Below are 23,260 nucleotides of genomic sequence, written 5' to 3'. Positions count from 1 at the left end.
AAAAGGTCAAAGAACACCACTGTTTTGGATAAATGTGGATTTTACTTGCAATGAGATAATGTCCTGAAAGTCTTCCCACAGGTAACCTGTATACACTAAGTTCAGTTAAAATTAATCATTGTAAATTAGAAACTAGAACTTTGATTGGGATTGCATTGAATCTATAGATTGCTTTAGGAAGTATGGACATTTTAACGATGTTAATTTTTCCAATCCAAGAGCATGGAATTCTTTCCATTTCTTTCTTCTTTTAAAGATTTTATTTTTCCTTTTCCTCCTAAAGTCCCCTGGTACATAGTTCTGTATTTCTAGTTGTGGGTCCTTCTAGTTGTGGTATTTTGGATGCCGCCTCAGCATCGCTTGACCAGCAGTGCCATGTCCGCGCCCAGGATTTGAACGGGCGAAACCTTGGGCTGCTGAAGCAGAGCGCATGAACTTAACCACTCGGCCATGGGCCAGCCCCTATCTTTCCATTTCTTTGCGTCTTCTTCGATTTCTTTCAACAATGTTTTATAGTGTTCGGTGTGATCCCTATCAAAGTTCCAACAACATTTTTCACAGAAATAGAACAAAGAATCCCAAAATTTATATGGAACAACAGAAGACCACGAATAGCCAAAGGATTCCTGAGAAAAAAGAACAAAGCTGGAGATATCACACTCTGTGATTTCCAAATATACTACAAAGCCATAATAACCAAAACAGCATGGTACTGGCATAAAAACAGACACACAGACCAATGGAACAGAATCGAGAGCCCAGAAACAAACCCACACACTTACAGACAATTAATATTCAACAAAGGAACCAAGAGCATACGATGGAGGAAGGATAGTCTTTTCAATAAATGGTGTTGGGAGAATTGGGCAGCCACATGCAAAAGAATGAAAGTAGACCGTTCCCTTACACCATGCACAAAAATCAACTCAAAGTGGATTAAAGACTTCAATGTAAGACCCGAAACCATGAAACTTCTAGAAGAAAACATAGGCAGTACGCTCTCTGATATCAGGCTTAGCAGCATGTTTTCAAGTCCCATGTCTGACTGGGCAAGGGAAACAAAAGAAAAAATGAACAAACGGGACTACATCAAGCTAAAAAGCTTCTGCACGGCAAAGGAAACCATCAACAAAACGAAAAGGCAACCTAACAATTGGGAGAAGACCTTTGCAAACCACATATCAGATAAGGGGTTAATATCCAAAATATACAAAGAACTGATACAGCTCAACAACAAGAAAACCAACAACCCAATTAAAAAATGGGCAAAAGATCTGAACAGAGATTTCTCCAAAGAAGATATACAGATGGCCAACAGGCAGATGAAAAGATGTTCAACATCATTAGCTATCAGGGAAATGCAAATCAAAACCACAATGAGGTATCACCTCACTCTGGTCAGAATGGCTATAATTAACAAGACAGGAAACAACAAGTGTTGGAGAGGATATGGAGAGAAGGGAACCCTCGTACACTGCTGGTGGGAGTGCAAACTGGTGTAGCCACTATGGAAAGCAGTATGGAGTATCCTCAGAAAATTAAGAATAGATCTACCGTATGATCCAGCTATCCTACTGCTGGGTATTTATCCAAAGAACTTGAAAACACAAAGTCATAAAGATACATGCACCCCTATGTTCACTGCAGCATTATACACAACAGCCAAGACTTGGAAGCAACATAGGTGCCCATCAAGGGACGAATGGATAAAGAAGATGTGGTATATATACACAATGGAATACTACTCAGCCATAAGAAATGATGAAATCCGGCCATTTGTGACAACATGGATGGACCTTGAGGGTATTATGCTGAGTGAAATAAGTCAGAGGGAGAAAGTCAAATACCATATGATCTCACTCATAAGTGGAAGATAAAAACAAACAAACACATGGCAATAGAGATTGGATTGGTGGTTGCCATAGGGGAAGGGTGGGGGAGGGCAAAAGGGGTGATTAGGCTCACATGTGAGGGGATGGACTATAATTAGTTTTTGGGCAGTGAACATGATGTAATCTACACAGAATTCAAAATATATTACAATGTACATCTGAAAGCTCTATATTGTTGTAATCCAATGTTACTACAATTAACAAAATAAAAATTTTTTAAAAAGAAACTAGAAATAGGAAAGGTGTTGAGCATGAGTTTCAATTTAAAAAGATGTAACAATGTAAATATTAACAGAAAGCTTGAGTATCAACAGTCTATAGAAAGAGGGTCTTAGTCATCACCCAACTATTAGTCACAGTGAGAAGATAAAATAATTCTAAAATGTAGGGCTCTGCTGGCAGATCTAACGCGTAAAGGACATACCCACGATCACTCACAATGATGTTTATAGAGCATCTGTAGGTCAGTTTGTATTATCTGGGTGTGTTTGGCGCACATGTGTATTAAAGTTCTTTCTGAGATACTCTAATTCTGCTTTTCCCACTTCTGAGTTGAGCACTCCCTTCCCCTCTTTTCTTTTTTCCTCCTCTCTGCGCAGCCCAACTCTCAAAGCCTGTGAACGCTGCGAACCAGGTCGACAGAGGAACACAGTTGGGGGTTGTGTTAAGGTATCATTCCACTTCTCTCCTGGTCCTCTCCCCCAACTCTCGCGTATGAATATGTGATTTTCACTTGCCAAAGGGACCAAGGTTTCTGCAACACCCAGCAATTTACATACCAACAAACGACAAAAAACAAAATCAAGCCCATCCCCGCGAACCCCGCAGTACGACTACCTTCCCTGCCTCCTCCTTTCAGCGATTCCTCTAGTCCTCCAGCTCAAACTCAGAACCCAGCCAGTCAGAAAATCCCTACTTCAAGAACGCCGCCCAATCAGGATGTCCTCACCTGCAGAAGGTGAGGAATTGGCTCCTTACGCCACAGTCTCACCGGCCAATAAGGGCGGCTCGGGCTTGGAGAGGCGCCAATCCGCCCGGGTGGGGAGTAGTGGGCGGAGTTGCACCTGGCGACGGTGAGTCACTCAACGGAGCGGCGGCTGCCTCCACCAATCGGAATGTGCAGGGGCGGGGCGCCGACCAATCGGGCGTGGAGGGAAGAGCCGGGCGGGGCTCAACCTGGCGGCTGGAGTTTAGTCCCCGCTCTGCTGTGGGTGAAGCTGTGTCTGTTCCCAGGGCTTCGGGGGCCGCTGTCGTTTCGGGATCCTCATCATGATGGGGACAAAGGCGAAAGACGGGAGAAAACAGTTGCTTCTCTTCATATCGGTGATCCTGTGTAAGTTCCCGGAGTTTCGGGAGAAATCGGTGGGTCGGGTCAGAGGTTGGAGGGAGGCGCTCCCCACGCCCTTTGCCCGCGTGGGGAGGAGTTCAGAAACCTGCCTGCCTCTCTCTCCTGGTCCTGTTTTCCACCTCTGGCTCAGTTCTCTTCTTTCTCCTTCCCCTCCCCTGGTGAGTGGCTGGCTCCCCTCCCCCATACCAGTGAGTTGTGACCTTTTCCCTTACACCACCCACCGGGAGGGAGCTGCCTCTTCCGCATATACACCAAAAATAACGGGGAGGGGTTGGCTCCCCTTTTCCCCATCCTCACATACTGGTGAGGGTCGATAGGCGCGAGGACCCTGCCCACAAACGTCTACCCAGCCCTCCTCCTCCACACGCACCTGGGAAGGGCATTCCTCCCCTCCAGTACGCATCCGACACCCGCGAGCAACCCAAGAGAAGCCATGAGCCTCTCACCCCCTGACTCCCTTGGCCCGTGGATGCTCTGCTCTTGAAGGTTCTCAGAGAAAATCTAAAGGAGGTGGGGTGAGGTGGTATGTTTCCCTGGCTGTTGCTGAAGGGGTCTCTTTAGCTGCCCTGGATCTTTGGGTTGCGGTGGTTGCTCTGGGAAAAGCGGGCGCAAACTCTCAAGACGAAATAAGACTGGAATCTGAAATTTCTCAGAGCACAGAATTCAGAGTTTTTCTCTAGGCTACCCGAAAAGTCCTTAACAAATGTTGTTGACTGAGTGACTATTCCCAGGGGGAGGGCCAGTCTGTTGGTTGGCTGGATCCTTCTCTAAGCCAGAACTCTGCCCTCCCCCTGGCCGTGTATGAGAGGGTTTGTTTCCTTTGTAAACTCCCTTTGCTGTGGAACAATGAGGCTGGCTTGCTGGGGCATGCCTCTGTCTATAGATGTGTTTGTACCGGGCTGAGTGAAAGGTTTGTGCCTTCGTCAGTCAACCTGTGTCAGCACCTGTATATGTATCTGTCTGATTCTTGAGTGTGCGTGTGCTTATGTGGATAGTTGTGTCAGTATGTGTTCTGCATGAATCTCTGTTTTTCTCTCAAGGTCCATGTTTTAGGAAGTGTAAAAGAAATGAACATTTACACTCAATATCCGTGGTTATGAGGTATTTCATTTTGCTCAGTTTTGAAGGATGGAAATAGATTCCCTGCCCTGAGACAGATGGATTGACTAGTCCTTTGTCCCTTATCACAAAAACATAAACCCTGTGGGTGGAGTGGACCAGAGGCAAGTCTAATCCTCTCTCTATTGTACACATAAGGAAACAGGTCCAAAGACAGGAAATGACTTTTCCAGATTGACACAAGTTCCTGGGAATGGATCCAAAGTCCCCTGATTCCCTTCTCCTTTTCCACTCCTGAATCCTGCATCTCAGGCAGCCTGTGGCACAGGAACCATTATCACAGACATCAGTTTGGGATACTGTCCACTATCTTACTTCTTTTTTCTGTTTTTCTTTCCCACCAGATTCTTTATTCTCCCACTTCTCCCTTTCATTCTATTCTTCCATTCTCCCCTTCCTTTTTTTTTTTTTTCAATTTTCATTCTTTTCCTACCCTCACCTATTTACTTCTGCATTTATCTTAGAACTGCTAACACTCATGGTCATTTTTTGGTTCTGTGTGACTCAGTACTAAAGACTTTCCCAACCCTTGTACTGTGATAGTACTTTTCCCCCCAAACCTAGAAGTTTCTGAGTCAGTGACTTTATTTGTGACAGTATTTGTCAGGCTTGTAAGCTTCCTGGAACTGTGCGCTGCTCCCCTTCCCTCTTCTTTTCTCTCCCTCTAATTTTCTATATTGTGATAATCACACAGTGATATACTGGCTCTGACAGGGTTGTGATGGCACCATTCTGACCTTGGGGATGTTCAGGGAATCAAGAAACAGCGGTTCAGAGGGAGCCTGAGATGATATTATGTAAGCTTGACAGGACAGTGGGTCCTGGGTAGTAAGGTGTTGGAGGGGGGCAGGGTGGGGGTGTGAGGAACTGACTTTGTCACATTTAAATCAGGCTAGAGCTGGGGGGAGTGATTTGATTAGTACAATGAAGATGGGACTAGAGGCAAGGTCATCCTCCCAGGGTTCTAGCTTGGCTTTCTGCCTTCTTTGTGATCTTAGGCTAAGTAGCTCAGTGTTTTCATCTGTAAAAAGGAGTAATAATACTTGTCCCAAGCCTGTCCTGAGGATCAACTGGGCTAATGGCTACATTACATATATGTGAAGGGATTATTTGTTATTGGGCAGCTGATATCCCCTTTGGATTTTATGAGGATGAAAGAATGCTGCCCCTCGTAGAGTAGGTCAAAGAAAGCAGAGAGACCCTGATAGACCCAAATGGCAGGGGTTCTTTCTTGGGCATCTAATCTGTCCTTTGCCCCTGGGACGTCAGAAGCAAATACAAGATTCCCATGTGTTCTCCCTCCCTCCAGGGCTGCTGCTCATTGTGGGCTCTGCCATCAGGGAGGAAGAGGAAAGGGCAAGACATGATCAAGTCAAGCAGAGGCCCTACTGCAGGCTGGGGAAGCTAGCGGAGAGGAAGGCCTGAGGCTGCTCGGGCGGGGATGGGAGGTGAAGCACTGGGAGCACTGGGCTTGGGAAAAGCAAAACTCGTGTCTAAAAGAGTACCAGTCTCCCTCTCTAGAGAGCCTGTACTTAGAAAAGTTCCCAGCTACCTCCCAGGTAGGGAAAGGCATTTCCGCTCAGCGGGGTGCCGTGTGGTCAGGATGACGTTTGGGGTAACCACAGGGGAGAGAGGGGAACCTAGGTTGGAACCCTGGTGTTTGCCCCCCACCCCTGTAGTGTCCCCACTGAGGCATTCCAGGAGGGAGGAACTGCGGCCTGTGAGCCTGAGTCGTGGTGTTTCCTGCTGATGTTTCCAACTCGAGCCCTTCTAGCTTTGCCATTCAGGGTTAGACATACCTCGAAACTGTAGATTGGTGAGTCACTCCTCCTCCCCTCCCTCTCCCAGCTGAATTTACTCCCAGGAAAGAGCTGTTCCCTCGAAACCAGGCTAGAAACCGGTGACTGGCAGTAGCCGGAACTAGGAAATTTGTGGTAGTGGAATTCCAGAACCTTTGTCTTTTCCTAGCTCCAGGACACTTTCACCTCCTGCTGTTTCTCTTCAGTTTCTTTGTGATCTGGGCTTGTCTGGGGTCTCCAGCCTAATTTTGCCTTGAGGTGGAGCTGCTGTAATTAAAAAGAAAAAGTTCCTTTATTTAGAATAGGTTAATACATTGACGTGGTTTGAGAATCCAGATGATATTAAAGGAGTTATCTTGCTCCCAGCCTGTTCCTGTTCCCTCCCTATCTCTCTGTAGTTTCTTATGTACCTTTCCAGTGTTTTGTTAAGCAGATACTAGTGTATATAAATACAAATTTGTTTCTTCTTCTGTTTCTTACACAAAAAGACGCACACTATGTACGTTCTACTGCTACCTGCATCTTGTTTATTTAACTTAATATACCCTGGAGATCTTTTCATATTGGTATTACAGGTGTTGTGGGCTTGGCCATTAGGATCGCCCTCCTCCCCACCCCCCCTCACAAGTCAACTGGCCCCAGGGGCACCTATTCTATGGACACAGAAATGGCTGACACCTCTGCTCAAAGAGATTTAAAAGCTACACACATTTTATGTGATAGATCAGGAAATAATGGAGCTGGTTTTTCACATCTGTTAGCATCGGGGAGAGACCTTGGGGATCTCTAAACTCAGACCTGCTTCCTTTTTTTCAGAGGTTCATGAAATACCTGGATCACCACTCGTCAAATGTAGTTATGGAAGAGGTTTCCGCGTTGTGAGGGGATTGTGGAAGGCAGTGTGAGTGGATGCATCCTGGGGTTTTCCAGGCGCTGAAGACTCAGAGTTCATCTGCCTGGGACTCCCTGATAAGCAGGGTTTCTGTCTAAAGTCCAGCTCATGTCGTTTGTTTCACAGTGTGTGGGTTGGACAGGAGGAAGCAGCTGGGTGGCAGGAAGTTGGATGCCAGGCCCCTGGAGTGAGCCCTGGGCAGGCGGGTGTGCGCCACCTTCCCTTGTAATGGGGAGATGGGTGGGGGAGGGGAGGAGCTGAGCAGGTAGAACTGGAAATTCTGCTGAGAGAAGGCAGCAGGGAGCAGTGTAGTGAAAACTCCTGCCCTACACTGCCGCTGCCACTTTCTGCCATCCTCAGAGGGCTGTGCCAGCTGACCCACGTCACTGAAAGTGCGGCCAAGGGTGGCTGTTGGGTCCTAGCCTGACCTCTTGGGCTCACAAAGCCTTCCTCTTGCCCAAGCATTCCTTATCTGTCCCACGCAAGCTCCAGGAGGGAGTTCAGTCTCTACAGGGTGATTGGTGGGCAGGAAAGGACCCCGGGGTGGAAGCCCTAGGTCCAGATTCTAATTGTATTGCAACATCGAATTCATTTGTTTTGTTTTTGAGGAAGATTAGCCCTGAGGTAACTACTGCCAATCCTCCTCTTTTTGCTGAGGAAGACTGGCCTTGAGCTAACATCCATGCCCATCTTCTTCTACTCTATATGTGAGGCACCTACCACAGCATGGCTTTTGCCAAGTGGTGCCATGTCCGCACCCGGGATCTGAACCAGTGGATCTGAGGCCGCTGAGAAGCGGAACATGCGCAGTTAACTGCTGCGCCGGGCCAGCCCGAAATGTATTTGTTAATCTAACAAACATTGGTGTTTACTATGTTCTGAGCACTGTGCTGGAGATTAGGGATAAAAAAATGAATAGCACCTGCTATCAAAAAGCTCTGAGGGAGCCAAGGGTATTGGTAACGGTTAGCCTCCATTAGGTAAACTGAGTGCGCTGTAGCTGGTGGCTTTCGGAGCCTCTGGCTCATCCTGCCTGTTCAGCAGCTCTAGCTCTCGTGTAGCTGGAGGGTCCTATGAGGGTCAGATGCCTAAAGGGGAAGTTTGGTTGAAACCTTAGAGAAAACCAGAGACGCTGGCTGGCTGGCTTCCTTCATTTTCTTTCCTTTTTTAAAAAAATGAATTCAAACAAACTCGTGGCACGAAAGCGGCTTGAGTGAGATTCTAATAATTAACAGAACATACAGAGAAAACAACGTTCTCTTAATGATGCAGTTGTAGGAGGTAGCTTTTCTGTTGTGGGTTTGACCTGCCGGGACAAGGGCTGGTTGTTGGTCTCCCTCTGTGACCACCTTCCCATCGCAGCATTGCTTCTGTGCGGCTCATCGAGCACCTTCTCTAGGCAAAGCCCAGTGCTAGGAGTGGGGAGGATACGAACATAACTTGGTCTCTGTTCCCAAGGACCTAGACATATACTGACTAAGTAGAATGTGGAGCAGAGTGTGCCAGGGGCTGTCATCAAAGTACAAAATGTTTTGGGAGCATAGAAGAGAAGAGAGTTACTTTTTAAAAAGATAAATTTTTTTAATTAAGAAATGATACATGCTCAGCGTAGAAAAATGGGAAAACAGGAATATAGAGAAAATAAAATCACACGTAATCCTGCTATATAGAGATAAACACATTGCTAGTGTTTCATTCTAGTTGTTCCTGTATGAATGCGTGTGTGTGTGTATGTATGTGTGTGTGTGTGTGTTTTTAAGCAAAATCCATCCTGTAGTATTCTGCTCTATGGCTATACCACAGTTTACCTAACTGTTCTCCTTTTGTTGAGCATTTAGTTGGTTTTCTTTTTCTTTGCTGTACTAAATAACATTAAATTGTCCTTGTACACAAATCTTTAAGCTTACCATTGGTTATTTTCCTAGGCTAAATTTCTAGAAGTTGGGGAGATTAATTTTGATTGGAGAAGGGCATAATGGATCAAGGGACATTTGAACAGGACCTTGAAGGATGGGTGGGATTTCCTTGCTTGTCCGATGTAGATGCTGTGTAGCATAATAGTTTTGGAAGCTCAGAAATAGGCAGGCTTGGGTTAAGATTCCCACCTTGCTATATGTAACTGTGTGATTTGGGGCAACTCTTCTAAGCTTCAGTGTTCTCATCTGTAAAAAAGGATAATAACAATAGTACTTGTTTCATAGGGTTTTTGGGAGAATTTAATGAGAAAATCCATCTAAGGCACTAACCCGAATGTGAGGGCTCAATGTATCCCTTTTGCTGTGACTCCATTGATCAGGGCAGTCACAGGACCTCGCCCGGACTCAAGAGGAGGGAACTGAGGCTCTACTTCAGTCTCACTGTAGGAAAAGCATGTGGGATGAGATAAATATACAGATAAGTGTGTCCCTTTTGGAAACTACACTTTGCCACAGTTGGTTTATTATTCAGATATGTAGTGATCTTCGGGAATTATATCGTCAGTCTTACAGATTTATATACCACCAACTCTTCTGATGTGTATGAAAATGTGTGGGAATTGATTTAGGTATTAATGCCTGAATCACTGCCTCCCCTTCTCTGCCTCACTCACCTTCTCTTCCACTTCCTACCCCTGTGCCTTTCCACCTGCCTCCTTTCCTCTTCTCCTTCCACCGCAGCATTTCCACATTGCCTCTGCTCTCTTTCCTCCTGCCCCTTTCCTCTCCTCGACATTTATCGGACTCATATATGCTGTCTAGGGTCTTGATGGCGTCATAATCTCCTATTTCATATGTTTGACTCATCTGTACTTCGTTTTACCTTTAAAGTTTTGTTTAATCATTCTGGGCTTCCTGGTGTGCCACTATTTGAGTATTTCCTGTTATTCTTTATCATCTTTCCTTTTTTTTTGACTTTGTTTTGCCCTTCCTTTCTGGCTTAGTTTTATTTTTCTTGTGATCTGTCTGATTTTTTTTTCTTTTTTATTCCCCTTTCCTACTCCCTTTTCTCTAAATTAAAACACTTAATACATACTTGCTTTTTACAGAAATGCAGAACATAGCGAAGAAAAGCTCCCTGTGGTCTCATCTCTCAGATAATATGTACTGTCAAGTGTTTGGAGTTTATTCTTAGAGACCTTTTTATGCATATACTCAGGTTATTTTTATAATTTATAAAAATAGGATCATATTCTACATATTGTTTATGTGTTTTGGATGTATTTCTATGTCAGTACAAACTGATTTAGCTTGACTTTGGGGATGGCAATATCTATTTTACATAGTTGTGTGATGTCTCCTGTACTGGAGCCAGATTACTTGGGTTAGAATCCTAGGGGCTGGCCCTGCGGCTGAGTGGTTAAGTTTGTGCACTCTGCTTCAGCAGCCTGGAGTTCACTGGTTCGGATCCTGGGCACGGACCTTCAAACTGCTCATCAAACCATGCTGTGGTGGCATCCCACATAGAAGAACTAGGATGACCTCCAACTATGAGCTACAACTACGTACTGGGACTTTGGGGAGAAAAACAAAGGGAAGATTGGCAACAGATGTTAGCTCAGGGCCAGTCTTCCTCACGAAAAAAATAGAAAAAGTGTACAAAGAATCCTAGCTTTGCCACCTACTAGCTTTGTGACCTTGAGCAAATTACTTAATTTCTGTGTCCCAGTTAACTCATATGTAAGATGAGAGCAACAATACTATTTGTCTCATAGCATTATTGCAAGGATTACATGAATTAATCCTGTAAAGGGCTCAGAACAATACCTGGCACATAGTAGATATTCAAGAAATGTTAACTGCTATTATTATTTTATTCATGCTATTATTTTTTTCATTTGGTCATGCTCAGTAATATGTGTCTAGAATTCAGATATGATTAGTTAAAAGTATAGGACAAGCCTTGTAAAGGTCTTCAGGAGTTCTGTTGGTTCTTTCATTGTGCGTAAACGTCATCACGCTTACTTAAGTCAAGGCTGAGGTCTCTGGGGATTCAACCAGAATGCCCACTGCTGATACCCAGCTTAAACCTTTGTATTGGTCTGTTCGGGGGGTTGCCATAACAAAATACCACAGACCGGGGGGCTTAAATAATAGTAATTTATTTTCTCACAGTTCTGGAGGCTGGAAGTCCAAAATCACCAGGCTAGTAGAGTTGTTTTCCTCTGCGGCCTCTCTCCTCGGCTTGCAGATGCCCGCCCTCTTGCTGCCTCTTCACGTGGTTGTCCCCTTTGGGACGAGCTCCCTGGTATCTCTTTGTATAAGGGCACTGGTCAGGATTGGATTAAGGCACGTCCTAAGGGCCTCATTTTAACTTAATCCCCTCTTTATTAAAGGCTGTGTCTCCAAGTACAGTCACATTTTGAGGTACTGGGGGTTAGGGCTTCAATATGTGAATTTTGAGAGACCACAATTCAGTCCCTAACAACCATAAACCATTTTGAAGATTTTGTTCTACAAAAAGCAATACTGTGGCCAAGGGTCTCCTCCTCAGCTGACTTGGGCCTCCTTGGAGTTTCTTGGTTGCTTTTGTGATCATGAAGAAAATGGGGATGTTTTAAATGGATTCACACCTTTCCCCTACTTCCTACTGCTATTTTAGACCTTGCATGAGAAGACTTCCTGGTACTTCTTCCACTTTTGGCTCTGCACACTTTCCCTGGATGCAGGAAACCAGCCATACTGCAGCCCAGGTGCAGATCTGTCTCAGCCCCATGGCCAACTGGTTAAGTTCGTGTGCTCCACATTGGCGGCCCGAGGTTCACCAGTTCGGACCCTGGGCACAGACCTATGCACCACCCATCAAGCCATGCTGAGATGGTGTCCCATATAGAAGAACTAGAATGACCTTCAACTAGGATATACAACTATGTACTGAGGCTTTGGGGAGAAAAAAAAAAAAAGAGGGAGATTGGCAACAGGTGTTAGCTCAAGGCCAATCTTCCTCACCAAAAAGCATACTTAAAAAAAACCTTTGCTGGTATTAAAATTTTAAAAAGGTTGAGCTTTAAGTTTGTTTTTTCTCCATTTGGGCATGCCCCCATCCACCAGTTTGAAAAGTATGTCTTATCTTTGTAGATAAACCTTAACAAGTAGTTGTTATGGTGTATGGTCTGCTATGACCTAATTCGTTAAGGCTCTGTGTTGTTCAATGTCAGCTGGTACCAGGCGTGATGCTAAGTGCTGAGTACTCAGGATAATAAATAACACTGTCCCTTCTCCCTGGGGATTTACTGTCTGGTAGGGGAGCCATACGTGTACGCAGATGATGTCATTATAACTTGGGAATCTCTTTGATGGTGTTTTGCATGGGGTAAGGGGAGCCTAGGAAAGAGGCCTTAACCTGGCTCTGGTGAGGCTTAAGGGTGGGGTAGGTCATTTCTCAGAAAATAGTGTGGATGAGCAGCTGCTGGCCAGATGAAGAAAGAGGGGAACGGGTGTTTCACATAGCAGGAATAGCATAAGCAAAGGCAGAGCTTGTGAAACGGCCTGTCTTTGCTGGGAACTGTGAGTAGTTTTGTATTGTTAAAGGGTAAATTGCAAGAGCAGAGCGGGTGATGAAGGTGATAAACTTATCACAAAGTCAGATAGTGCTGGAGCTTTTTTGCCTTGCTGGAGAATTTGGATTTTGTCTTATAGGCAATGAGGAGTCATTGAAAGTTTGAAGTGAGTGTCAGATTTGCATTTTTAGGAAGGTTGTATAGTTAGGTGCAGCACAGCCTCTGGAACTGCCTTGATTTCAATCTGCACCATCCCTTAACTGCTCTGGGCCTCAGTTTCCCCATGTAGAAAATGATGATAACAGTATCACCCACCTCCTAAGGTTGTTGTGGGGGTTGAGTGATGGTCCATGTAACGTGCTTACAGCGTTGCCTAGGCTATAGTTAGTGCTTAATAAGTGTTAGCTGTTCCTCCAGTGGTGGGATGGAGGGTGGATTTCAGTGGGTAGAGATTAAACAAGGCAGGGAGAGCAATCGCAATTCTTCAGATGATGATGGTACTAAAAAGTGGCAGTGGGTATGGAGAGGAGGGGCCAAAGCTGAGAGAGGTTTGGGAGATGACACTGTAATGCTTGGTGTTTGACTAGAGTGAAGGAGAGATAGTGACGGCTTGAAGGCTTCTGGTTTAAGTGACCAAGTCAGTGGTGATCCCATCAAGCTGGAGAGAGGAGCAGCAAGAGAGAAGTTGGGAGAGAACATGAGCAGAGTGAGATGGCAGGAGGGGGTGTGTGCAGTCCAAGTGGAGATGTCAGAAAGCACAGCGATAGGAGTCTGCAGTTTGGGTGAGAAGCAGTGGCTGGAGCTGGCTGTACATGGGGCTGGACGAATTTTGGGCTGTGTTTGAGATTTCCTAGAGAGAATATGGGGAGAAGAAAAGGCCCAGGATGGAATGCTGGGGATCACTAATATCAAGGGCTCGACAGAGGAAGCAAAAAGTTCAAGAAGGAGAATAAGATAAAACTCTGAGGTAGGAGGAGGACCAGAAGGGCTGTACGCAGGGACCAGGGGGTGGGGTGACCTCCGAGGAGGGGAGTGATCCGCAGGGCCAGACGTCTTCCAGAAGCCACAGAAGGCAGCTGAAAAGGCAAGTGCTGGATACCCTTAATCCTAAGAGTACTTGAATGTTCTGAAAACTGGGATGTGACTTACAGCCTATGCATCCATTTAATATAATTTTCCCCCAAGAAGCTATTATTAAATCGATGTTATGTCTCATAATCAGGGCATCTTAGAGTTGAGGAATATGATGATTGGTGACCTTAGTAAAAACAATTGTAACGGGGCTGGCCCCGTGGCCGAGTGGTTAAGTTCACGTGCTCCGCTGCAGGCGGCCCAGTGTTTCATTGGTTCGAATCCTGGGCGCGGACATGGCACTGCTCATCAAACCACGCTGAGGCAGCATCCCACATGCCACAACTAGAAGGACCCACAACGAAGAATATACAACTATGTACTGGGGGGCTTTGGGGAGAAAAGGAAAAAAATAAAATCTTAAAAAAAAAAAACAAAAAACAATTTTAACTCCAAGGTGAGAGCCAAAGACAGTGCAGTAGGTTGAGCAGTGAGTGGGTATTTTGGGCTGGAAATAGTGTGTGTAGACCAGTTCTTTAAGAAGTTTGGAGAGGAAGGGAGGAGAGGATAACAGCTAGAGAGGTGTGCAAGACTGTGAAGGTTTTCTGTACAGAAAAGGGCCAAAAATCTATTGATGCCTTTGACTCTGTGGCTTTTTTTTTTTTTTTGGTGAATTTAGAATAAATTAAACTTCATAATGGAAAGGATGAAATTTCCTTCTATTTTGGGCTACCAGTGTGCATTGCAAGACATTTGTATGCGTGTACAATATGCCAAGTATAGGTCCAAGGTTAAGTACAAAAGGGGGCCATGATGAGGTGAGGAAAATAGAAAATGGATCAGGAGAAGGGGAGGGAAACTGGGGGTGTCCTGGTGTAGACAGGTTGTCATGAGGGAAAGCCCTCAGCTCTGCTGGTCTCTCTGTGAAGCTTCTAGAGACGAGTTAGGCTTTCCAAGGTGGTTATAAGGATAGAGAGAGATGGTTTGGTGGGCTGGAGTGTAAGCATTTTTCAGGCAGTACTTATATTTATTTATATGTCTTATTGAAGAAAATTTTGAAGTCAGAAAAAAAAGTGTGGGGGCCAGCTCTGTGGCCTAGTAGTTAAGTTTGGCTCACTCCGCATTGGTGGTCTGTGTGATTCCCAGACATGGATCTACACCACTCATTGGTAACCATGCTGTGGCGGCAACCTGCATACAAAATAGAGGAAGATTGGCACAGATGTTAGCTCAGGGCAAATCTTCCTCAGCAAAAAAAAAAAAAGAAAAAAGAAAAAAAAGAAAAGAAGAATGTACAGAAGGGCCTAAGGGCTGTTGATGAGGATAATAAGATATAATACTTATTTGGTGCTTCCTGTTGGTCAGACACTGTTGTAAGCACTTTTTTTGTATTAGCTTCTCTAACTCTCAACAACAGCCCTTTGATGTAGAAACTGTTATTATCCTCATTTTACAAACGGGCAAACTGAGGTTCCAGGTGACTAAGTGGCTTGCCCAGGTCGCACAGCCTAGGAGGTAACAGAGCTGGGATTTGAATGCAGGCTGTCTGGTTCCAGAGGCATCCTCAGGAATGAGAAGGGGATTGTGGACCAGGGCGACTGAGGTATCCTGTGGCGACTAGGGAGGGCACGGTGGTGAGGCTGGACTAACTCATGGTGCGTTATGCTGTCCCAGTAGAGTTTTGAGCATTGGCAGTCAGGCCACAGGCAGACATCAGCAGTCCCACATCAGAGGGAGGTGGGAAGGCATTGAGGTGAAGGCTCTGTATTTAAACAAGAGAAGAGAAGCCTGGACGAGGTCATGGAATCAGGATTAATGAGGAGAAGGAGAAGACGCCTGTAGCCCAATATGTCTGTGTATCTATAGGGGTGGAATTCCTGAATGTGTTTTACATGCGATGATCTGAGAGGACTCAAAAAAGAACTTTAGCTAACATCAGAAGTGATGCAGAAATAATCACCAAATTCATATGCTGTGATTTTTTTTTTTTGGTTGCCCTTTATTTCAAAGGCTAGCTTTTAGTGTAATTAGAAGCTGTTCTTTATTTGGGTGGCGTCATAGTTTGGGTTCTTGGGAAGCTGACTCCGAGATGTCAATTATTGTACCAAGACCTTTATTAGGGAGAGCTCTCGGGATCCACACCTATGGAAAGGAGGGGGCGGAACAGGATTGGGCAGAGGGAGAAGCTCAGTGGCACTGTAGTCCCGATAAGGCCTCAGCCTGCTCCACAAGGAACTTTGGAGCAGGAATAGCCCTGCAGTGTTGTCCCGAGTTGGGGTCATGGAGCTGGGCTTCATACTCCCGCCTCCTCTCATTGATCAGGCATTGGATGCTGGCTGCCCCTGCCCCTCGCCCTTTCCCTGTGGGAGGCATGCCCCTGGGCAAGGGGCTTTTCTGGTTACCCTCAAAGATGGCTGATAGCTGGAGGCCTTCCCCTGGGAGCTCCCCCAGCAGCTGGGACAAGGGGTCCTTCATTCCTGAGGAGAGATCCGCTTCAAGCATCACAGTGCACTTTGCAGGTACCTAACTGTAAAATTTGAGAATCTTAACAAAATTCCCACCATCAAAGCAGAACAAGCTGACTTGGGCAAAAATCAAAGCATTTTATTAGCAGCATTCTTGATGAGAGCTGAGTAAGGGACTTCCATGTCCTCAGTTTTCAATTTAGTAAAGGCTATTTAATTTCTGTATCTGTTATTACATTTCATTATAGATTTGACAGTAAAGTGTAATGCCATATATTCGTATACAAGGTAATATTAGAAATAATTTGTAGGTAAAATGGACCTGACTTCTAAAAGAATGACATTTTATTACGTACTCTGCCTCCATTAAACTGATGGCTTTTCTGAGAAACAGCATGGTTTATAAAAGTATAGTGTACTAAGGGAAAAAAGGGGGTATAGGAGTAACCTGTAAGCTCATCTCAGCTCTGCTGTATTCTAGCTGTGAAAACGTGGGCCAACCCCTCAACCTTTTTTTTTTTTCTGCTCGAGGAAGATTGGCCCTGAGCTAACATCTGTGCCAGTCTTCCTCTATTTTGTATGTGGGACGCTGCCACAGTGTGGCTTGACAAGTGATGTGTAGGTCTGTGCCAGGATCTGAACCCATGAACCTTGGGCTCCAGAAGCCGGTGTGTGAACTTAACCACTTGGCCACTGGGCCAGCCCTCACTTAACCTTTTAGATACTTAATTTTCTCATCTTTAAAATGAGGGAGAGAATACTTATTTCGACTTATACACAGTGTTATTCTGTCAAGTACTCTCTAAATGTTAATGCCAAAACAAACAAACAAACAAACACAAAGAACCTCGAGGACTTTAGAGAACATCTAGTTCAAACCCTTCCTGTTTCAGATGAGAAAAGGGGGCCTCAGAGGTCAAGAGCCTATATTCAGTTGTGAGTAATTAAATAAAGGAAAAGTGCACTTGCATTTATCTAAGGAAGACAGAACTCTGACTTAAAGCTATAAATAAAGCACATGCCATGAGTTTGAGCTTTGAAAACATGAATGAGAGTAATTGTGTAAGAGCAGGTTTGTAACAGTACTATTCCAGAATCCTCCGTCACGGGCTTCTTTTGGAATGTTGGGCCCCTCCTGTGAACCTGTGGCTGCCCTCCCACTGTTATTTAATTAGCCTTGTCTCTCCTCTTCCCCCTCTCCCCACCCCACCACACACCACCTTGTTTCCCTTCTCCATTGGGCGGGAGATTCTAATGAGATGGTCTGAGGCCAGTTCTGGTCCTGACTCCGTCTCAGAACGAGCTATGTGATCTGAGGCACTTTACTTCCCTGTCATCTCGGTTCCTCATGTAAAACTGGGATAACGATACTTGCCCTGCTGACCTGTCATGCTTGTTTCAAGGATCAAATGACAGAAGGTATGTGAAAACACTTGAAAAAGCACAAAATGCCCCACAAACGTCGAGTGTTATTATTATCCTCATTATTTCTCCTTCTCTCCCTTCCCTCTCTTGCCTCCAGCTTTGCTGGCTTCCTGCCAGGAGTGTCTGACAAGTGGCTGCAATTATTTGTTGAGAAGCTTTCTGTGAACCATGAAATGTCATTTGGGAAGCTGCTGTCGGACTAGCAGGAATCTAATTAGATTATTGGGAGTCACAGAGGGGAAAAAAACATGGAAGAAATGCTACTTGAAGGACATAGTTTATTTCCATTGGTAAAAGAAGCATTGGCCTGCAATTGTAGCAAAAAGCTTTTAGAGAAGGTATTAGGATATTGGTGAGAGGATGGAAACCCCGGGAGGAGCTTGAATCTCTAGAATCCCTTCACCTTGGGATCCCAGGCTGAAGAAGCCGCTGGGGAGCCGCGGTCTTTGATGCTCCGTCGGCCGGGACTGCTCCTCCCTCTTCACTGCATTTCTCGTCCACTCCTGATGGGCCCACCTCTCTCCTCCTCAGGCTCCCTGGCGTTGACCAAAGGTACAGTCTACACTTCTGAACCTGTAGTCAGAGTCGCTGAGAATAAACGTGAGTTGGGAAGGGCTGTGGAGCGTGGCAGGGGTGGGTGGGCAGGTGCAGACCCCTGGGGACCTGGGGACGATTCAGCCCTACTGTGGTTTGGGGCCATTTCCCCATCTTCTCCATTTGCCACTGCTCTTTCCTCCCGCTCATGTGGATTCTGCCTGCAGCCGCCAAGTTGTCCTGCACCTACTCGGGCTTCAACTCTCCCCGTGTGGAGTGGAAGTTTGCCCAAGGCGACACCACCAGCCTTGTTTGCTATAACAACAAGATCACAGGTGAGTGGCTCTGCCTCCTTTCTGATTGCCCAGCTTGTGGAGGGATGATCAGTGCCTGGATTCCAGGGTAGGGGCACACCCTGGGGCTCCAGTCTCTGCGGCCTTCCCAGAGCCCTTCCTGGGGGAAGAAGAGGGCCCTTCGTGCCTTGAGTGCCACCAGCTTCTCTTAGCTTTCTGGCTCACTCTACTCCTGTCTCTGCTCTCCTGGTAGCTTCCTATGAGGACCGAGTTACCTTCTCGCCTAGCGGCATCACCTTCCATTCAGTGACCCGGAAAGACACGGGGACATATACTTGTATGGTCTCTGATGATGGCGGCAACACCTACGGGGAGGTCAGCATCGAGCTCATTGTGCTTGGTATGTGCCACATGTCTTCTGTGTGCGCTTAGAATCAATTGCTTCCCTAAACCCTTAGGAGGCTCTGCTAAGCTTTGGAGCTCGTTGATGGTAAGAATGCTCGCAGGTGAGGGGATTCAGAGTCGCAGTGCTGCCAGAGAGGGGATGAGCCCCTGGTTAAGGGGAAACTCAGGGCATGGTAAGGGAGGGGGGGCTACTGGATGGTGTTGTCATCCTTGTCAGCTACTTAGCCTCCAGGCAACCCTCCCTGCCCTTGTGATCAGTGCTTTCTCTCCCTTCCCAGTGCCTCCATCCAAACCTACAGTCAACATCCCCTCCTCTGCCACCATCGGGAACCGGGCAGTGCTGACCTGCTCAGAGAAAGATGGTTCCCCACCCTCTGAATACACCTGGTACAGGGACGGGGTGCTGATGCCTACGGAGCCCAAGAGCAACCGTGCCTTCAGCAACTCTTCCTATAGCCTGAATCAGAAGACAGGGGAGCTGGTATGGATCAGCTGGGAATGAAAGGTGGGGAGTGGGGGGCACGGTTATAGAACCCCTGAAGGTGGGGAGGAAGAACAAGCAACAAGGTGAACTTGGCATTAGGGTCAGGAGACGTAAAAGATAGGTACTAAGCTTCTTCAAGCAGGAAGCCAATTTCTTTTCTGCTCTCCAGGTCTTTGATCCGGTGTCGGCCTTTGATACTGGAGAATACACTTGTCAGGCGCAGAATGGGTATGGGACACCCATGAGGTCGGACGCTGTGCGCATGGAAGCTAGTGAGTGAGGGTGTGGCAGGGGCTGGAGTTGGGACCTAGGGTGGGGAGAGGATCTGCTTTTCATCCTGGCCTTGGCGGGATGGTTAGTACCGTGAGTGAACATCAGGTGCCTGACCTCTCATTTGTGTCTCATAGCCGAGTTGAATGTGGGGGGCATCGTGGCAGCTGTCCTTGTAACACTCATTCTCCTTGGATTCTTGATTTTTGGCATCTGGTTCGCCTATAGCCGAGGCTACTTTGACAGTAAGTATTTACCCTGAAAGACTCTCCTTTGCATCGCCCCCATTTCAGGGCGAAGTTGTTGGGTGCCATCTGAGTACTGACCCTGATGCTGAGCCAGTGTATGCGAGGGTTCCCTCCCAGGGAGCACAATTACCCACATCTCAGAGCTGCATGCTAGTCCCCCCATCTCCCCACACCTTGCTGTCTTCTATCTTGCCAACACTCATGGTCCCATTTCTTCTCTTTCAGGAGTGAAGAAAGGGTGAGTGAGGTGCTGTCCAGGGGCTCTCTGAGGTTGAGAACATGGATGCATGTGGTTTGAAGCTGAGATGGGCCTAGGGGAAGGGGTTGGAGCTGGAGGCAACCAGCCTGGTAGGGAAGACATCTGGATCTCTACCCCTGCTTACCATGGCCCCCACGCCTGTCCTTTCTCCCTCCACTGTTGCCTCCTTACTGAGAGCTCTGTGCTTCTGTAAACTTCTCACTTCTGGCCTCTGAAGTTGGCAAGCAGAGGTTAAGGAGAGGTTAAGACACCGAGCATCTCCGTCTTCTGGCTTGTCTACAGGACCTCGAGTTCGAATAAGAAGGTGATTTACAGCCAGCCCACCGCTCGAAGTGAAGTGAGTCTACCTGCCCTGGGATGGGGAGGGCCCCCCGGCTGGAGGGAGGGGTTTCTAGCCTGTGTTTGTGTTGGGGGGGTTATCAGCCAAAGAAGATGATAGAGAACTGACTTGGACGTTTTATTTTCCAGGGGGAATTCAGACAGACCTCGTCATTCCTGGTGTGACCTGGTCCGGCTCATCTCCTGTCCTCTGTGCTTGCCTTGCTCAGGTGCTACCAGACTCTGGCCCCTAATGTCTGTAGTTTCACAGGATGCCTTATTTGTCTTCTAGCCCCACAGGGGCCCCCACTTTTACCTTAGTTAGGATGTGTTTGTAATAATGCCAGCTATGTGCCCCATCCTCCTTCCCCCCTCCCTTCCTTTCCCACCGCTGTGGAGTGGCCTGGGACTTGTTTAAAGCTTTCACTCCCCATCCCTATGTGGGATTGGGCATGAGTCCCGAGTGATGTCTATGGACTTCCCTTCCAACCAGACGGCGAGAATGGCAGGCAGTCCCTACCCTCCTGCGTGTGGAGGCCCTCCAGTAGGGGTCTTGAGCCCATCCTGTTCCTGCTCTTTCCTCCTGTACTGAGAACTGGTCCCAGCTCTTTGGGAGTGGGAACTGGAGACCGGAGCAGCTGAAATGGTTGTTTGGTGTCGACGTCAAGTCCCTTTCGCCTCTGCAGCCCACTTCCTTCTGTCTTCCCATGGGAAGCGCCCCTGGGATCAATCCTCCTGCATCCTCTTCCTCCTGAACACAAGCAGACTGATACCAACTGTGTCTGTAGGAAAATGGGGGTCTTTTGTCATGGAGAGCATAGTGAGCTTTCAGGGGACGTGGAACAGAAGAGTTTTAAAATCACTGATCTAAAGAAAAAAAGCTGGAGCTGGTAGAACGAGCCGTCACCCCTCCCTTGGCTGGAACAACTGGATGGACCCTTTTAAGACATGTCTACAAGGCTGTGGGGATGTGTGTAGCAGTCTTAGCTCTTTGCTGAGCCTGTGTGTGTGTGCGTGCGTGTGCGTGTGGTCTTAGCTCTATGCTAAAACTGAGTGTGTGCTGAAGGGCGTCTTAGTTCTTTGGTGAGATTGTCTTTGAGTGTGTTTGTGTGTAGCTGGATGTTGCTGGAAATAAAAACTTGGTTTCTTAAAGTTTCTTGTTGGGGAGGGGGTGGGGTTCGGAATGAGGTCCCTTGGCTCCTTGTTTGTACGAACAGGAAAATTGCCGAAAGCCCTGCTTCCCAGCAAGCTGGGCTGGTCCCCGGCTCCCTGTCGCACCCCTTCCTCCTTCCCGTCTCAAGGGGGAGCTTCTGAACATTGGACCCTCATTCCAGAGCCCTCTTGTGGCAGGCCTTCCCCTGCGGGAGGAGGGCACCCCGGGCCAAGCTGATGCTGTGCTCTGGGCTTCTACTTGGTCTGTCCCACCAAGTGAGAGGAGAGAGTGCCCATCCTCCCACCTCTGCCAACAGATGCATTAAAAGACTTTTCTAAAGCTAAGGAAAAACTCCCGAGCCTGAGGAAGGAGGAGTTCGCGAATCATTTGGAGAACTCCTTTAGTAGTAGTGTAAAGTAGTAACTACTACTTTATTTAGTGGGGTAGACGTTTAAAGAGGAGATAATTTGAGACTGGGTCATGAAGCGATCTGCATTTCAGTGGGAACAGGAGTCATCAGGGTAGGCCTGCCTGTCATAGCTCTCCTCTTCCCATTGGGACCCTTCTTTGCCCTTAAATTCCTGTTTCCCCGTCCACCACAGTCCTCAGGTCTATTTATGAACTAGCAAGAGGGTAAATAAGGAGTCTTTTAGGGTAGATTTTCCGTGGAGGATACTAAGCGCCATGTTGCCATATTCTGTTCCCTTATCTGGAAATCCTTAACAGAACTGAGGTTTCTTTTCTATCAAGGATCCAAAAGGAAAAACAAAAACCAAATCAAACCGTCAGTTAAGGGTCATGCACCAATAAAAAATAAGTTTTCCAGATGGAAATAAAATCTAATTCGACAATAAAAGTAGAGATTATGAAATGGTCCAGTAAGAATGAGATTTTTAAAGTATGTTTCAGTTCTGTATCATGGTTGGGAGACAGGGTGGGAGGGTTGTGGAGGAAAGGCCACAGAGAAGCAGAGGTGATTCACTGCTCCTGTAGGTCTGAGGCGGATGGTTCCTCCCTCCCAAGGTCACTCGAGATGGGTATGAGTCAGTTCTTATCAGCCTTGGAATTTACCTCCAGCTTACAACAGTCCCTGGGAGTTGGAAAACACCTTGTCTGCTTTCATTTTAGAATGTCAAAACTAATTTTTGTAATAAAGGTTTATTTTTCACATCGAGTTTGTTTAAATCCTGGAGTTCTACATTAAGAGTTGGGACTCCCAGCGTGACTTGGACTTTCAGAATCTCCCTGATAGTCTTACTGCTTAAGAGATTAGGGATATCCTTCCCCAGAGCCTGAGAGTTACCTTGTCATTTAACTTGGCCTGTGCTTGAAAGGGAATGCCTCAGATGGTTAAAGGGAGACCTGGGGGAGGGGAATGGGGAAATTCCCTGGAGACTGGCAACTGGGATGGAATGAGTGTTAAGGATGTGTTTGCTCCTGTCTTTACACATCAAGGCCAGGACAGAGGACGTGGAGGGAAATAGAGTTGGTCCATTTCTGAATGAGGGGACAGTATGGGGCATAGGGCAGCTTAATAAAGGATAAATGAAGGAAAAGTACAATTTACATTAAAAAGTATCTCTAATTTTGTAACTACTCCAATTCATTGTCCCTTCTCCAGTACTAGCTATAAAAGTCTAATAGGAAATGGAACTTTTTGGGGCAGTAACTTGTTGAATGATTACTATCATCCATTAGCTTATTTACTAGGTATTATTACTATCCCTATTTCACAGATGGGGGAAAAGAGGCACAGAAATGCTAAGGAACTTGCTCGAGTTCACACAACCCATACAAGTAGATCTGGGA

General features: G+C 46.5%; 1 protein-coding gene across 1 annotated transcript; it reads left to right on the top strand.

The window, feature by feature from the left end:
• Nucleotides 1-3,036: 3,036 nt before the first annotated feature.
• On the top strand, nucleotides 3,037-22,625 carry F11R (F11 receptor). Its single transcript, XM_014835505.3, has 10 exons — nucleotides 3,037-3,225; nucleotides 18,019-18,087; nucleotides 18,249-18,356; nucleotides 18,568-18,714; nucleotides 18,998-19,200; nucleotides 19,373-19,475; nucleotides 19,611-19,718; nucleotides 19,947-19,959; nucleotides 20,263-20,317; nucleotides 20,449-22,625. Exons 1-10 carry the CDS (start codon nucleotides 3,162-3,164, stop codon nucleotides 20,482-20,484), a joined length of 906 nt encoding a protein of 301 aa, XP_014690991.1. The 5' UTR covers nucleotides 3,037-3,161; the 3' UTR covers nucleotides 20,485-22,625.
• The last annotated feature ends 635 nt before the right edge of the window (nucleotides 22,626-23,260 follow it).

This window comes from Equus asinus, chromosome 25, assembly GCF_041296235.1.
Source record: "Equus asinus isolate D_3611 breed Donkey chromosome 25, EquAss-T2T_v2, whole genome shotgun sequence".
NCBI classification, from domain to species: Eukaryota; Metazoa; Chordata; class Mammalia; order Perissodactyla; family Equidae; genus Equus; species Equus asinus.
Note: the sequence above shows the minus strand (reverse complement) of the source record. Positions and strands in the feature narration are given on the sequence as shown.

What these genes read in the sequence shown, in the direction of transcription:
- F11R (XM_014835505.3), top strand. Translation starts at nt 3,162, where the DNA reads ATGATGGGGACAAAGGCGAAAGACGGGAGAAAACAGTTGCTTCTCTTC. An exon ending in CAGAGTCGCTGAGAATAAAC is followed by an intron (nt 18,088 to 18,248) that starts GTGAGTTGGGAA and finishes TTCTGCCTGCAG; the next exon opens with CCGCCAAGTTGTCCTGCACC. An exon ending in AGCCCACCGCTCGAAGTGAA is followed by an intron (nt 20,318 to 20,448) that starts GTGAGTCTACCT and finishes TTTATTTTCCAG; the next exon opens with GGGGAATTCAGACAGACCTC.